Raw genomic sequence first — 16,736 nt, forward strand, 5'->3', positions numbered from 1 at the left:
TAAATACGAATTGTATTTAACTAAAAATAGATTCAAAGATATATGCGTGTTGTCTTTTATTTCTCTTGGTAATGTCTTTCTTTACATGCCATGTTTACGAAGAGTTGCATCTCATGGGATCTACCAAAAAGGAAATCGCTAGATTTTCTTTTTATTTTCAGAGTTCGAACTCAAAACATAAAAGTGGAGAAAACCTATTGATCATTCCGCCATAACCCATTTGATTTCCTAACTTTCATCTTTTTTCCAACGTCAAACTCGGACTGGAATACATAATTGTGGTGGAGTGGTAAGCAGAGGCAGATGCAATGTACCGACACCGAGTTCAACTGAATTTAATACTTTTGACACGGAACATAAATTTACGTATAAAAATTCAAGCAACATGAACCCATAGCTTTAAAAAGACAATAGGTTCAACGCTAAAAACCTTAAAGGTTGAACCCATAAAACTTAAATTCTAGATCCGCCTCTGGTGGTAAGTACTCTTTCATTCGCGTTCGAGCCTTGTATATGAACTTATGGAGTACTCGTCTATGTTAGAGAGCGCTTTACTCCAGTGTAGAACTTTGCGATGCAAGTCCGAATTTAATTAGGCCTCCATTACGAATAGCGAACACCGGATAGAAAATCGAAATAAAGAAAATAAAGTAGCACTCATTTTGTGAGCTAGGAGGCTTCCTAGTTCATACACGAGAAAGGGGTTCTTAAATGTTAGACCTAATATACTGTTTTTGCATTTTTGGAATTTTCTGAAATTGTGGGCGGAATTTAAATGCGTTTCCTTTGGATAATTTCCAATCTGAAAAAAGGGGTAAATTCAATGATATGAAAGAAGCAACTAAAAGACCATTTCACTTATTGTTTTTGATTTTGCAATTAAATGTGTTTTTGTCCAAAGAAGGAAGACTTGGTAAGTCAATGATAATCCATTTGTTTATTACTTATTGGAGAATTGCTAACAAAAAGTTATCATGTCGGAGACTTTTATCTATCGAAACTAATGGCCGATTCGATTAATCCGAATTCATATCGTGTAAGCTCATTGATGGAAAAATATTTTATACGAAAAATTTCTCTATTTTCATTATTCGATCCGAAACACCAAACTGAAAATAAATGAATGCTTTTCATCTAACTACACTCTTTGATGGTATCAATAATACATAAGAAATGTAAAATTCCGGGAAAAAGTAAAAAAAAATCAATTGAAAATGGTGTTTGAAAATTAGAGTTGTGTTTGGACATGATATAATTTTAGGATGTTTTGAATTTTTGTGAGTGATTTGAAGTGAAATTTTTTAAAAAACAGTTTTTTGGAATTTTTTTAATTTTCAAAAAATGTCAAAATTCATTTCTTAGTGAAAATTGAAAATATTATGGCCAAAACACGGATTTAAGTAAAAAGCGAAAAAAAAAATCGAAAAAAATTGAAAAAAGTCTTATGCCCAAAACGGGCCATTTAGTCATTTCTATCGAAGTTTTGGAATTTCCTAGGAGACACGTCACAGAAAATGGGCCAATCCTTCCATGACTTCGCCTTAGTTAATCAGCACTAATAATTCTACAATTTTCTAAAGCTATAGGGCTTGAAAATTGAAATATTTCTACCTTTTGTTATTTAGTGCTTTGTAACGTAGTTTCTCATTATTACAATATATTTTTGTTTTTTCACTCGACATATAATATTCATATTGGAGCATGATCAATTTTCGATTAGCGCTCAGAAGTTGTACATTGAGAGGTAAAGCATTTCTTAAAAAAACGATTCTATATTCAAGACTCGAATGAGTGGCGTAACCAGGATTTTTGGTAAGCGGTGTCAGCATTTGAAAATAAAAAATAAATAAATAAATCACTATAATGATAAGCGGTGTCATTTTTTATATTTACACCCAAAATTTTTATTTTGTATAATATCTATATATATTTATTAAATAAAAATTTCTACAAAGTAATGTCACGCAACACCGCTTGCCGCAAAGTGTATCCGCCTCTGACTCGAACCCAAAATATACGTTAACGAATGCTCACTTATCATTTCACCACAACTCTAGTCGGTATTATTACAACTTTCTAGTTCTCGGAAAATATGAGTAGATAAGAATTGGTGAAAAATGTTTATTTTAAGGAATGAATCAAGGCCAACTTGGTTTGGATTATTCAAAATTTTCTATTATTATTTTACGAAGACTTGGTCACACTTCATTTGGAAATATTCTTCTATATATAATGAGTCTTTTGATGTGTCCAATATTAATTGTGCAAATTGTTTCAAGAAATTTACTCATTTATATCATTTTATTTACGTCAACATCTAAAGAGACAAATCAATTGTCCTTTTCACTAGAAAATTAACTGTTTAATTTATTTATTAGGCTAATGTCCTTAAGTTCCACGTTAAATTAGTCTCTTAATCGACAGTTTTCTGAGATCAAATGTTTTTGGATTGGCATTCGAAGTCCTCATATTCGTATGAATTTCAGATATTTTATGAAATAAATAGATAACAAATTGGGATAGTCGAGATGACTTATTCCAAGATCAGATGATCCACCCTTTTATTCGCTTGCGAAGGCTAACTCAGATAAATGGAAACATCCTATAAAAGAGATATCGGATGTCCTTTCCCCTAGAGTTGATTAACATACTTTCGGAAAGAATATAGAATAGTAGAAGATCTAGCATGTAATACACAACGATCAACGATAATTCACGAATCAGAACTGCTGTAATATACACTCTTTTCCATAACTTCTCATACCACATCAACCCACTACGCTACAAATAAAGATCAGAAATATGATCAATATATATCACGAAGAATAAAGAGATATCGTTATACCCAAAAAGTTGAGTTTCCATAAGGATAGGTACATAGGAGGGTAAATCCTTTTTTCGCCTTTATATCAAACGTATATATTTCATGCATCTCAGAAGAGTGTGGCGCAATCAAGTACCATCATTCATCTAGCATGCTATTTATAGGACAAGAAATTCCATTATCTTTGGATAGTTAGAGTTACTACCGTCATTTATCGAGCCTTATATTCAAAATTTACAACCTTACGCAATAATGCATTTTCTTTCAAGTTTTGTGAATCTTTTTCATACACTATTTTTTAAAAATAGTTTTTCACTTTATGTCCCATATTTGCACTACGGTCCAATTAAATTTAGAGCCGCATTGAGAAGTCCCACTATCTTAAGGTAAAATACTCTTTAATAAAAATGATACCTAATGTTAAAACCCGAGACATGTTATTAAAGATGAAGGAGTCCATTACTCCACAACAACCCTTATTTGTAATATATACCATTACTATTTCTAGATAAACACATGGTTGAAATTCCTAAAACAGAGAATCTAGATAATCATATTGCATGCATTAATATATAGTGATTAAAAGGAACATGGTTTACATTATTGAAAATTCAAAACATCCTTAAATTTCAAGTTCACACTTATTATTTTTTGTTTAATGATTTTGTAATAAGTAATAACGTGGTTATTCGGTTGCTAAACATTTAGATTCGGCTTCGTGTCTTTATTCGGTCTCTCTGAAATTTTCAAACCAAATCTAATTATTATTAAGAATATTCTATTAATCATTAAAGCTTTTTTTAATTAATTAAAAATAGTTAGGTTAACAATTGTTGTCCATATTATAATGAGTGTTAAAATATAACTCAGTTACGTTAATGATTGTTGTCCATCCTAAAATAAGTCTTAAACTAAAACCTAGCTTTCATACCTTTTTTTTTTCTTCAAATTTTCATTTTAAATATTTCTTTTTGTCCTATTTAAAATTAGTTTATTGAAAAAAAATTGACTTTTACATTTTATACTTTTCTGGAGAGTGAGATAAGTATGATATATCTAGAAAAGTTTCTTGACGTTCTTAGATAATGATACAAAACAATGATCTCATGCACTTGACATTAATAATTTAATACATATTTGTTTACTAATGTTCGCTATGTTCCAATTTTCTTAACATGTTATTTTTTTTTATTAAAATAATTTTCTAACTTTTCTTTCTAATTTTCCCACTAGTCTAGAGGACCCATCTACTTTAATTTGACATAGAAACTTCTCCAGATAATTCTTATAACTTCTTTTAATTTACGATACAATTAATTCATAATTCATGTCAGATAAGCTCAATAAAAAAGTAGATCATTACATATCAATAAATTCTTTATTCTTACGAAAATCCGACACCTATTATTAAAAATAGAGGGATCTCAATCACCCCATTAATTACTGTACCTTTTATTCTGCTTTTTCAATAGTGACAACTGACATGTATAAAAACTTGGTAAATCATGAAACAATAAAAAATTTAATTATATTTATTTAAGAATATACATGACTTTTTATGATCTTAGTAATCCCTCGTTTATTTTTACTTGACATGTATACTAAAAATAGATTTTTATTTTACTTGTCACTTTACGCATATCAAGAGAAGACAATTTTTTTTCTTGTTATACCTATAATATTTATTACTCATTTCAAATCATTTTCTTAAATCCATTAAAATATGCATCAATTAATATGGATATCAAGGTAAATTATACACTTTATTTATTATTTTTTAAGGGGGGTGAAAAGTCAAACGTACCAACTAAAAGTGACGGAGGGAGTATATCTATATTATCCAAGAAAGCTGTGGGAACTGTGAAGGAGCGGAAATAAATAATTTACCAAAGCGATAATCTTATCTATCCTCTTGAAGTAAATGCATTAATTAAGGTGCAACAAAATATTATTTTATCATTCTCTTACAAAAGAAAATTAGATGTATAAATAATTAAATATCACAATCAATTTAAATTTAAGATATAATTGTAAAATTTCAAACCACCTAATTTGTCACAACATAATAGAAGCTTCCTTATGTTAAGAAGATCCAATTTGAACGTAATTTAAACTCGCACTGAAAGGTTGAGAGTTAGCTTAAACTGTTTTACTTAAAATATTTGGACAAGTAAAATCTATTTATTTCACACTGAAATTCCATTAATTGTAAGACCAAATACGAAAAGATCTGCCTATGGCAGAAGTATGAATGAATGGAAAGAGCTACTAGCTCAAGTTAATACTACAATAGTAATTGAGTTCTTAGCCAAATATTTATAGATATTTATTTTCTCCCTTCCATTTTAATTGATTTTTTTGCTGTTTTTACACATATTAAGGATTTCACTTTTTAAAATTAATTAACAATAAAATTGATCATATTAACTTTTAATTTGTATATTGAAAATATAACAGATACTCCGACACTCTTTACTCTAATGACAATTATTAAAAAAAAATTTAATTCCTTCTTGATAAAAAATTTAAATATTGTGTACCACAAAAAAAGGTCAAAAAATCAATTAAAGTAAACTGCAGGAAGTAGTAAATTTCTTAATTTATATTAAAGATTTGAGTAAAACTTATTGACTTCACGTGAACCCGTGATATATCTTCTAATCTGTCCGTGGAAATAATGGACAAAATTGCTCAATTTGAACAATAACAATAACAACAACAATCCAGTGAGATTTCAGAAATGAGATTTGGAGAGGATAATGTGCACGCAGATCTTACCTCTACGCTGAAATTTTGAACAATACGGAAATAAATTTTAAACAACTTTCCAATAATTTTTTTTCATCGTGGTCTTTACGTTCACTTGATTGGGGGGTTTACTTAGATTTCATTTCAAAAAGTCACGCTCCATACCATGAGCGTGGGCCTAAGTAATTCGATCATCGATAATTAAACCGGTATAAGAATAACAAAACCGGATCATTAGAATGAACCGGTCACACGTGCCAATCATGACACACACACGTGCCGCCTCCAAAATGCACCAGTTAAAATCCAGCATTTTGAAGAAGTTTGCCATTCATTCATATCGTTAACGGTTTTTCAACCACCAAACAAAAACCAATCATTTCAACAGACAAAAAAGAAGAAAAAAATCTCAAGTTCCTTTTCTTTGTTTTCCTTTCCCCTGTTTTTGATGTTTTAAGCCAAATAATTCGATTAATTTTCTTTGGTTTCAAAAGGGTCCATTTTTTTGTTTTTTTCTCCTCTCCATTTCTTGTTTTTTGGTTAAGAAAGAAGTAAAGACTCCATTTTAAAGCAAGAATTAATGGAATTGAAGGAGATGGTGGTTCTTGTATCACGTTCCGGCCGGCATTTGCAACGTTACAACAAGGGTCGTCGCCAAGTTGTTGGGTACGTAATAGAGGCGAATTCAGAATTTAAATTTGATGAACTCGTTATACTTTTGATAGTATGGGTTCATAATATAATGTTCGTTGAAATTTTAGTGATTTTCTTACGTACATATCTATATTTTGTGTCAAAAATATCGAGTTCAGTTACGCGTTCATATATTCCTCTGGCTATGTGCCTCTTAAGAGCCCAACACCCCCCCCCCACCCCCCACCACCACCACCAAAAAAAACACCCCTTCATTATTCCTTGCATTTCAATTTTTAAGTTGTGAATTGGGAAGATTTCTGGGTTAGAACAATCTTTTTTGAATAATAATGCTAACCATGATTTTTCCCCTTAAAATTTATTTATTGTGGAGAGTTGACTTCTAGGAAAAAAACAAAATAAATGGTCAAATGGTCTTTGAATTGGCTTTTTGAGGTGTGTATGAATTTATTTGTTATATCATCCTGATTAGTATTTGCTGTTTTGTTTTGTTTGTAGAAATGCTTTGATTTTACAGATTTTTGTCATCAAAAATTTGATTTTTCGGATGCAATCTGTGCTTTCAATTTTGCTAAGTTTTTTTCTTTTTTAAAAATTTGTTTTTTTTTTGTTTGAAGAATTCAGTTTGCATTCAATTTTGACAGTGTATAAGAATTTAGAGCCAGTTGACACTTTCTTTTCTTTTATATCTCTTGTAAAGGAAATCTTTTCTTTTTTATATGAGAAAATGTGAATCTTTACTTTCTATATAAAGGTAGAGTTTAGGTATATTTTAGTTTTGGTACATCAGTGTAATAAATGATTAGTTCAGTTACCATCTGTCAAATTTACCCCCTCATTTATTATCTATTCTCTGTTGTTGTGTGATTTAGTGATTCTTTTTCTTTTGATTTTTGAAAATTTTATATTTTTGGAGAAAATCAGAAAGTCATGTGGTGTTAAGCAAAGTGTTTTCAACTCATCACATGTCTTGTTTTTTCTCTGGGAAAAGGACATTCTGTTGCTGATTTTCCTACTTTAAATGGTTAATTAAAGATTAATTAAGACATAATGTGATACTCTTTTACTAGATTCTAACAGTGAAAGCCTATTGCTGAACTTGGACATTTTCTTAACATTAGCTGTATTATGCCTATTACTTGTACCACATGTATTTGACTTTGTTAGTTTATTCTCATGTGGAAAGATAATTTTTTTTTGCCTTAAAATTGTAGTTCAATTATTAACTATATTTGTTTCCGCGATCATGTCTTTTCTGCAGATGTATACCTTATCGATATAAAGATTTCACTGAGCTATCAATGGTAGATGAAGATGCATTTGAAGTTCTTCTCATAAGTCCGCAAAGAAAAGGCAAAGGGTTGTTATTCCCAAAGGTAGCTACTGATCCATAGCTTTAAAACTTACTCGTAAAATATAGTTCATTTTGATGCTCGTACGTAGTTATATTAGGGGAAATCTCTGTTCTAAATGCAAATACGTCTGTTGTTATCGTAGGGAGGTTGGGAAAAAGATGAAACAATCGAAGATGCAGCACAACGTGAGACTGTCGAGGAAGCTGGAGTACGAGGTGAAGTTGAGGTTCGTTCTCCCTCGTGATCTCTTTCAGTTCCTTTTATGTTTCTCTTGAAGTGAAAAGATTGAAAAATAAGAAACATAAAGTTTTTGTGTTAACTTGTTCTATTGCATCAGATAAATGACAGAATACTAGCTGTGGTAGAGTTAAGGGGCTTATGATCTTCCAAATTTTTCGTAAAATATTGAGTGCCTGATTGCAATGATTGATGATTACATGTGATGTTGTGTTCATTTGGGATTAGAAATATGCGATAACGTCTGCTGTTTCGTTGACATTGATCTTGATATAGCGATAACATCTATGTTTCCGTTACTGATAAGTGGTTTTAACTTTACTTTTGCAGTGTAAACTGGGAACATGGTACTTCGACAACAAATCCGGTGACACTGCGTATGAAGGGCACATGTTTCCGTTGTTTGTAACAGAACAACTAGACTCTTGGCCTGAGAAAGAGATTCGCGAAAGAACTTGGGTATGCAACAATTCATTCTCTTCCTAAATATCTCTCTCTATATATACACAACAACAACAAACCCAGTGATTTCTTACAAGTGGGGTTTGGGGAGGGTAGGATGTACGCAGCCTTGCCCCTACCGTGAAAGGGCAGTGAGGTAGTTTCCGGTACACCCTCGGCCATATATGTATATATGTATATATGTATGTATGTATACATATACTTCTCGTCTTAGTAGAGGTGACATGACACCTCTCTTAGACCAGAATACCTAGTTTCATTATGAAATAAAAGCACGTCTTCGCGTTTGCTGATGTTTAGCCTGTCCAAAAACCAATTGTAGATGAATGTACGCGAAGCAAGAAGGCTATGCCAAAACGGATGGATGAAAGAAGCGTTGGAACTATTAGTAAGTCGTCTCACATCACACAGCAATCGGACCAAAGGGGAACTATTTCCAGGACTCGAACGTACATCTAGTGGTAGAGCAACTATACTTCCTTTGGGATGTAGAGCTCAATTACTTTCTCTACCTCTACCAAGTTCTACTGAAGAAGCATAGTGTCCATTGATATCGATCAACTGTCAAAATCTACATGGTAGAAGTAGTTTGTGAATAGGAATTAATCACTGAAAATGGTCAATTTAGCGCGCGGATTAAGTAGTTCAGAGCAACTCCAGTTTTAAGGTAGTCATAGGGAGTATGTTGTTTGATTGTTAATTTTAGAATTGGAGTTGTTTGACATAATAGAGATTTAGAACAAGAGTTGGCACAGGTGATCTGCACTTGACTTTAGGCTTAAAAATAAAGTCTTTGAAAAATGCAGTATCCCATTTCAATGCCTCTAATGTAATCCTTATTATTGGCAAAAGCTAGTTAATTACTTAATTTTAGTAGTTAATGTTAGTTGAAATAGCTTGCAGTAAATTTAATAGTAGAATATATGAGCTTAATGAAGTAGTGATCATTTGTAAATAGCTCCCAGAAATAGTGATGTTGAAAAATTATTGCATTGAATTATGGATGTTCTGTTGAATTTTGCTATAATTTTTTTTCGTGAGATCTCTACCATTTTTAATTCTTCATCTTGTTGGTAAAGTTAGAAGGATACAGTTATTTACTAGATCCAATAAAATCTTGAAAGAAATGATAGATTTTAAAATGCCATTAGTCCCTCAATCTTATGTTGGCCATTCAGAATAGGCACAACTCCATCTTGAAACCCTATTCAGGAAAGAAAAAAATAACAAAAATGGTCCCTTAAGTACATACCTAAGAAGTATTGATCTTTTAAATTTGTTAAAAGTGAACATTTTTGGTCTTGCCAAATATTAACAAACTATGGTATAAAAAATGTGAAAAGACACCAGAACTAGATTTAATAGGAAATGTGGAAAAAAAAAAAGTTAAACTAGAAATACTCGGAAAGTTCGTCAAATCTGAGAAATTCAACATTACACTAGACACTAGCACTTGATTAAAAACTAGGTACGATTAGTCCGGGCATAATTAAAAACTAGGTACGATTAGCCCGGGCTATGCCCGGGCCCAATAACCTTAAAGTTTTTATATATCCTCTATGATTATTTGAAGCAGTAGATTCAAAAGAAGTTGCACGGGGCAGTTTAGAGCTAAAGTATCAATTTTTTGAGCAATTATGCTTGCTACTTCATTTTCGCAGAAGTATAATTGTAAATCCAAAAGTGATTTAACCCTTCAGCAGTACTCAAAAAATAAAATATGTTGCTCTGACAGAAAGCAAGAAGTTATACTGATCCCAACAGTGGTCAGTTGCAGGGATAGGATCTATCGATTGACAAGCATCTAAACTAAAGTCCTTGTAACTTGTTACAAAATGGTGCACTTATCCACTTTATATCCATTTTTTTTTCCAGTTGAGAGGCCAATGTACATTATTTGCATTCCATGTGCTAGAAAATACGAACATTATATGAGTATCGTATTTTAGAAGTTAAATAAATATACATCATATGCTAGACTTTACTTCTCCTTTTTACTTTTTCATTTGAGTTGTAAAAAATTAAATATTCGTTGCATATTTGTTATTAGTTTGGAATGGTTTGTTTGAAGGAATTTTAAAAATACAATAGACGCACGTCTATTGGTCTTTGAAGTTTTGGATTGAATTTAATTATCGAGAATTATTGTGATAGGTATTAGAATGTTGGATATTAAATTAAGATTTGGTTTGGACCAATTAGATCAATTTTGAACAAAAAATGTGTTCACAATTTTGTTTGTGCAAGTCGTCTGAATTTGTAAATGATTGATAACGAAGTTGTGACAATGACTAAAATATTGTACCACAGTAAAGAAGTAAACGAAAATTCACTTGACCCACATAGAAAAACCTCTGCTTTCAACATAATAAACCATCTTCACATGTTAGCTAGTATTTTTTTTTGCAACAGCGACAAAATAAGCTGAAGAACATCCTGAACAAATTCAAGCACATACCGTAAGATTTCAACCATAAGAAGTTCGGTTGTTGGAATTTTTTTGTTGTTGAAGGTCAGTGGAAGAGGGAAACATCATAAAACGAACTGAAATCACATGAGTTTTTGGTTAATAAGCTAAGTAAAAAGACAAAGGTCTACAAATAACTATAAATTGGGATTGCCATTGTCAGCTCGCATATACTTGTTCTTGATATAGACGAAATGACAGCTCACTGATGCACTTCATAAAATTTGAATCTTTACTGTTCCTGATGGTGAGTTAGTATTTGTTAAGGATTCCATAGTCATTTTCAGCTGCAACGTATACTGAAGCTCTTCAATTTTAATTCTCCGTTCTGCTATTGCTATCAGAAAAGTGGTGATCTATAAGAGGAAAACAGAGAAAATCAAAAATCAAGAATAAGCCTGTAAGAAACCAAAAAATAGATAGAGTAAAATTAATGAAAGAATATAAGTTTGTATTAGAAAGGCAAAGAAGGTTAAGCATCGGACCTGAGTAATGAATCTTTCTCTTGCCACTATTGACATAGCTGTTTTGAGCCCTGAGAGAAGAGCATCAATACATTGTCGTTGACTACCAGGTAATCAGGTTGTTACAACTGGCTCTTTTTTTCAAATCTCAGTACATGCACACTTTAGCCTTTGTTATCCAACTTTCACTTGCTTGCGGCAGAGTTTCAACCTGCCTTCCACCGAATATAAAAAACCTTAGAGCTCACACGCTCGTCTATCTGGTAGTTAAGTTGTCTCATGGCCCTTAAAAGTATATTGCATAGAGTGAGTAGCAGCATCTCACAATTGAGTAGGCATATTAAACAAAGGCAGCTTAATATAACTGCAATCTGAGGGTGGAGCATTTAGTAATAGCATATTAGAACATATTGAACAGTTATCCATATCGTGAACGTAGCAGTGTGAGAATTTTTTTGAACTCATATACTTACCTTGACAGATTGAAAGTGTAGTTGGCAGAAGACGATGTTACCAATATTGCACAAAAATGACCAAATGAGTCCACCTAAACCTTGTTGTTTATCTGAATAGTGAAGAAATTCAACAAATATTTATATTAGACAGATAAATATGATTATAATCATAGCTAGCAAACCTTGGTCGTAAGATAATTTAAGAAATTAATTTACTTTCTCAACAAACCTGAGATAAAGGCAATCTATTGGACATTACCTTGACTCCATCATAGCTTGACTCTATCATAAGTTATCATAAGATGCGTTGAAGCTCTTTAGCTTTTAGCTTCTGTCTGAAAATGTAGCTTTGACAAACACAAATATTATACAAATAACAAACTGAGGTAACTAAATCTGAAGGAAAAATGACCGCTTGTCTCATTTGTTAATTTGGACTTCTAATGTAGTCTAGCTGGTTGTCGCCCATGTATAGCCCGCCCTCAATGACGTAGTTTATATAAGATAAACTTTAAAGTGTTTAGTGATGTTCGATAATAAATATTTCATTTAAGAAAAAAAAATGTTTTTATCAATATTTTAGTGGCAGTGAATTGTTAAACATGGCCACACACTTTTATAACTGAACTAAAATTAAAATTATGTAAATGATATTTGTGTAAATCTTTTATTAAAGAGTAAGCGTTGACATCAGTAGTATAAAGGAAAACATCATGCGGTAAACGTTGTAAACTTTTGAAAATGTACATGCATTCAAGTATAATATGTTGTTGCAAAACATTTAGAGGCTGCTCCAATATCCAAAAATTAATATTAATTGCCTTCACAAACATAGGCACACACTACTTACAACTATTTACGCAAAAAATGTGGAACAATTTGTTAAGGCAGCGAACTATCTAAACCTTGTTAAAAGATCAGTCTCCTTGTTGAAATAGATTCTGGATCTTAGAATGCACAGAGCATTATCTCATTGTTGTTAATAGCAGCAAAGTATTTGTCACCTAACTGAACAACAAATCATGGATAGAACATAAATCATAGTTAACTATAGATGCCAGCAAAGATGAAAGTTACTAAGTTGGAAATCTAGAGGAGTATCTATACATAGTTAGCCATATTTTTCAGGAAAAATAATCTTTCATACAGAAAAGGTTTCAATTGGGTAGAAACTGAAAAAATAATAAGATATAATATCTTAAATTTAGTTTATGCATGCACATACTTTAAGTCTAGTAAAAAGCCTTGAATTTATCACAGAAGTACTTACTATTTGGCATGCTAAACGTCTGACTTCTTGAGGCTCTGCACCCAGATCAAGAATTATAAATGGTTGTGACAAAGTAGAAAGCAGACCAAGCAATGAACTGTTATGATCTTTGTTATGGTTGTGGGCCAATTTTCCTGCAATATGTTTATACAAGTAGAGAATTTAGACCATAAAGTTGATAAGAAAACTAAACAATTAGAGAACAATACTATTTGATTATCTGGTTATGGTTGCCAAGTACCAAAAATAGTATATTTTATTTTATCTTTTTTAGCATTGAACTCTCTGTTCTTTTATGTCTACACTGAATGACGCCCAAACCTAAAGCTAGCAGAATTATTGCAACCAATAATGGCAAGAAGCTGCGAGAATAACAGTTCTTTTTTCAAATATGTCTTCAGGATCTACAGAAGTATTCAGCAAAAGAAATTATACAGTTAAGGGAAACTGAAAAGGTAAAATGAAAATATTAAGATGTCATTCATTTCTAAAGAACTCAAACAATTTAGAAAATTTCGTCAAATAACATGTTAAAACTATTTAAGAGAAACTTACCTTGGAATCATCAAGTAGTTTTGTGGAATATTATCTGAAGTAAGTTGATATTGAACGAATTCATTTTAGATCTCCATTGCAGAAACTAAGCCAAGCTCTTTCATTCATTCTGGAGAAGATAAGGAGATATCATATTTTCAACAGCTAAAGAAGAAGAAGAATTTTATTTGGTATACTATTGGAATCTGTCCAGAAATAGGCAAACATGTAAACATATAGATGCACACGCAAAATTATTAATCAAAGCAAGGTTTCAAGTATTAGATGTATATTCAAGAAAAAAATTACTTACCGGATAGTTAGTGCAATATTCAAGTAGTATTCCATCTTTAGGATCTTTAGTGAAGCAAGGATTCAAGATGCAGAGACACCTCAGTTAACATCTATGTGATATCAATCCAATTTGTAGATGCTGAGGATCAATTTTTTGTAGGATATCAGTCAGATGTACATCAAATCTCAAATAAGTGATTGCTCATAGTGTTACTGTTAATTCACAAGAGAGACGCTTGAATGATTTCATCATATACTACATTGTATGTTGTATGATCATCGTTGCTATCAGGTGTTGGTGGTCGGATCAATAATTTCACAGAACTTGAGTTTTTTGCTCGTGATAAAGCAACATAAAGCTGACCGTGGGAAAAAACAGGCTCTCGTAAATAAATTCCAACAAAATCTAACGTCTGACCTTGAGCTTTATTTATTGTCATAGCAAAACATAATCTAATAGGAAATTGTGTTCTTTTGAAAGGAATAGGCAGGTTTTCATCTTGTGAAGACAACAAAGGTATTCTGGGAATAAATACATGTGTGTTTTTCAAGTCACCACTTGCAATTTTAGCACTTATCACATGTCTTTCGAAATTACAACATATAAGTCGTGTACCATTACATAAACCTTCACACGGATTTAAATTACGCAGTAAAATAACGGGACAATTCTTTTTCACAGTTAATTTATACGGAGGCAAGCTAGCTGGGTGTAAAGTATGCAAGAAATCTTCATATTGACTTTGGTCGGTAGTTTCAATAGTTTCGTCAAACGCTACATATGTCCTAGATTCACCTAAAAATTGACTTATTAGCATATCATTTATTTCGTCAACGAAATCATTTTTTGTTGTCAAAATGACACGAGAAGTTGTAGAAGACATATCACAAGCAGATGTATATAAATCTGGATAAATTATTCTAAATAAAAGATTCAACGATTCTTTTTCACTTATAAAAGGAACAATGAAACAATCAGGAATTTCAATCTTACCTTGGCAATTTGTTTTTTCTTTTCCGCTCCCTATNAGTTAATATCTTAAATAGCAGCAACAAAAATTTGGTTCTCCTGTTTTCATCATATCAAAGCAGCAACACAGTATCTGCTAACATAGCTACTCAGGATGCTCAAGATAGATTAACTATTCTGTCGTAGCTTTTAATCGATTTGAAAGCGTTGATCAAAATTGGCATAATAGACATAACATCGTAGATTAAAAGAAATAGTTATTTTAACCAAGTAATTGCCTTACAACTGTAGGGATAGAATTAAAGACAACTATATGTGGTAAACAAGATTTTACTTCTTCATGTAAAGTTAACAATTGCAATAGCAGAAAAGACTTTCAAATGCAAAGCGACAATTGGAAACAAAAGTTGAAAGATGATCTCAGGTGTTATATCCTCATTTTGTGCCTCTATAAAAACTGAACTGCCTCTATAAAAACTGAATTTTTGCTTCGATAACACGATGGAGAAGGAACAAAGAGAAATTGTAGAAACACGAAACCAAAATTTGGATTTTTTTTCTTCCCAATTTTATGTTCGTTTTAGGGTCCAAAGAGTGAAAATTTAGCTTTCACAAAGACACAAATTCTACTATCTAAGCTGCTAAAGTGAATTAATTTACCTGAATTTTGGAGAAAACAATCGAAATCCAGCAACAGTGGAGAATATTAGAGGGGAAATAGATCTAGGGTTAAACCAGGGGAAAAGAGAAGAACTATTCAAACCAATAAGCACTGCAAATGTCGATTGTGTTACCGGAAAGCTTTTGGTGATGGATTTTAGGGTTCAACGAGTGAAAATTTAGCTTTGACAAAGACACAAATTCTACTATCTAAGCTGCTAAAGTGAATTAATTTACCTGAATCCTGGAGAAAACAATCGAAATCCAGCAACAGTGGAGAATATTAGAGGGGAAATAGATCTAGGGTTAAACCAGGGAAAAAGAGAATAACTATTCAAACCAATAAGCACTGCAAATGTCGATTGTGTTACCGGAGAACTTTTGGTGATGGATTATGCGAGAAGCAGAAGGAATTTTGGTGAGAGGTAGTACGAAAAACAGTAGGAAGAAGCTAGCTAAATCAAAACAAAAAGTGACCAGAAATCCCAAAGGATAAAGGCAAAGCTGAGGCGGCGATTATTATCGAGTTGCATCCTTCTTCAATAGGCTTTGAAAATGCCCCAGAAATTTCCATTATTTACAAATTTCTCTGATGGCAATGAACGTAAAAATATTAAAAAATAGGGGCAAAAATATAAAAGCTTAAGCTGGCATGTCGACGAAGACGCGTCTGTGTCAGCTGATACACCCGCACTTCTAATATAGTAGAATAAGCTGGCATGTCGACGAAGACGCGTCTGTGTCAGCTGATACACCCGCACTTCTAATATAGTAGAATATCAAAAACTGCACCTTGAAAAGCAGCAACAAAATCCAAAATAGACCAAAAATCAAATTAGCGAAAATGGAAAAAATGCAAATTGAAGTGTGAGTTTATATAAAATCATACATATATTTTTCACAGTTCCAATTAAATCTAACAATCAAAGTTTGATCAAATATTTGACGGAGACTAAGTGGGCGTTTGGACATAAGAATTGAAAAATTCCGAAAAAAGTAAAAAAAAATTTCAAGTAAAAATGGTATTTGAAAGTTAGAGTTGTGTTTGGACATAAATACAATTTTGGGCTGTTTTTGAATTTTTGTGAGTTATTTGAAGTGAAAATTTTAAAAAATAGTCTTTTGAAGTTTTTTAAAATTCAAAAAAATTCCGAAATTAATCTTCAAGTAAAAATTGAAGATTTGATAGCTAAACGCTCATTTTGAAAAAAAGTGAGATATTTTTGAAAGAAAGTAAAAAATTTGTATGGTCAAACGGCCTCTAAAATGCTCTCTTTTTACAAACTTAAAAGTACCAAAACTATAGTATAGGGAACATTTTAAATTTGTTTGGGGGACATTT

General features: G+C 31.8%; 1 protein-coding gene across 1 annotated transcript; it reads left to right on the top strand.

The window, feature by feature from the left end:
• Positions 5,907 to 9,296, top strand: LOC109229374 (nudix hydrolase 17, mitochondrial-like). Its single transcript, XM_019394794.1, has 5 exons — positions 5,907 to 6,238; positions 7,488 to 7,602; positions 7,724 to 7,807; positions 8,149 to 8,277; positions 8,603 to 9,296. Exons 1-5 carry the CDS (start codon positions 6,153 to 6,155, stop codon positions 8,819 to 8,821), a joined length of 633 nt encoding a protein of 210 aa, XP_019250339.1. The 5' UTR covers positions 5,907 to 6,152; the 3' UTR covers positions 8,822 to 9,296.

This window comes from Nicotiana attenuata, chromosome 7, assembly GCF_001879085.1.
Source record: "Nicotiana attenuata strain UT chromosome 7, NIATTr2, whole genome shotgun sequence".
In the NCBI taxonomy this organism is placed as follows: Eukaryota; Viridiplantae; Streptophyta; class Magnoliopsida; order Solanales; family Solanaceae; genus Nicotiana; species Nicotiana attenuata.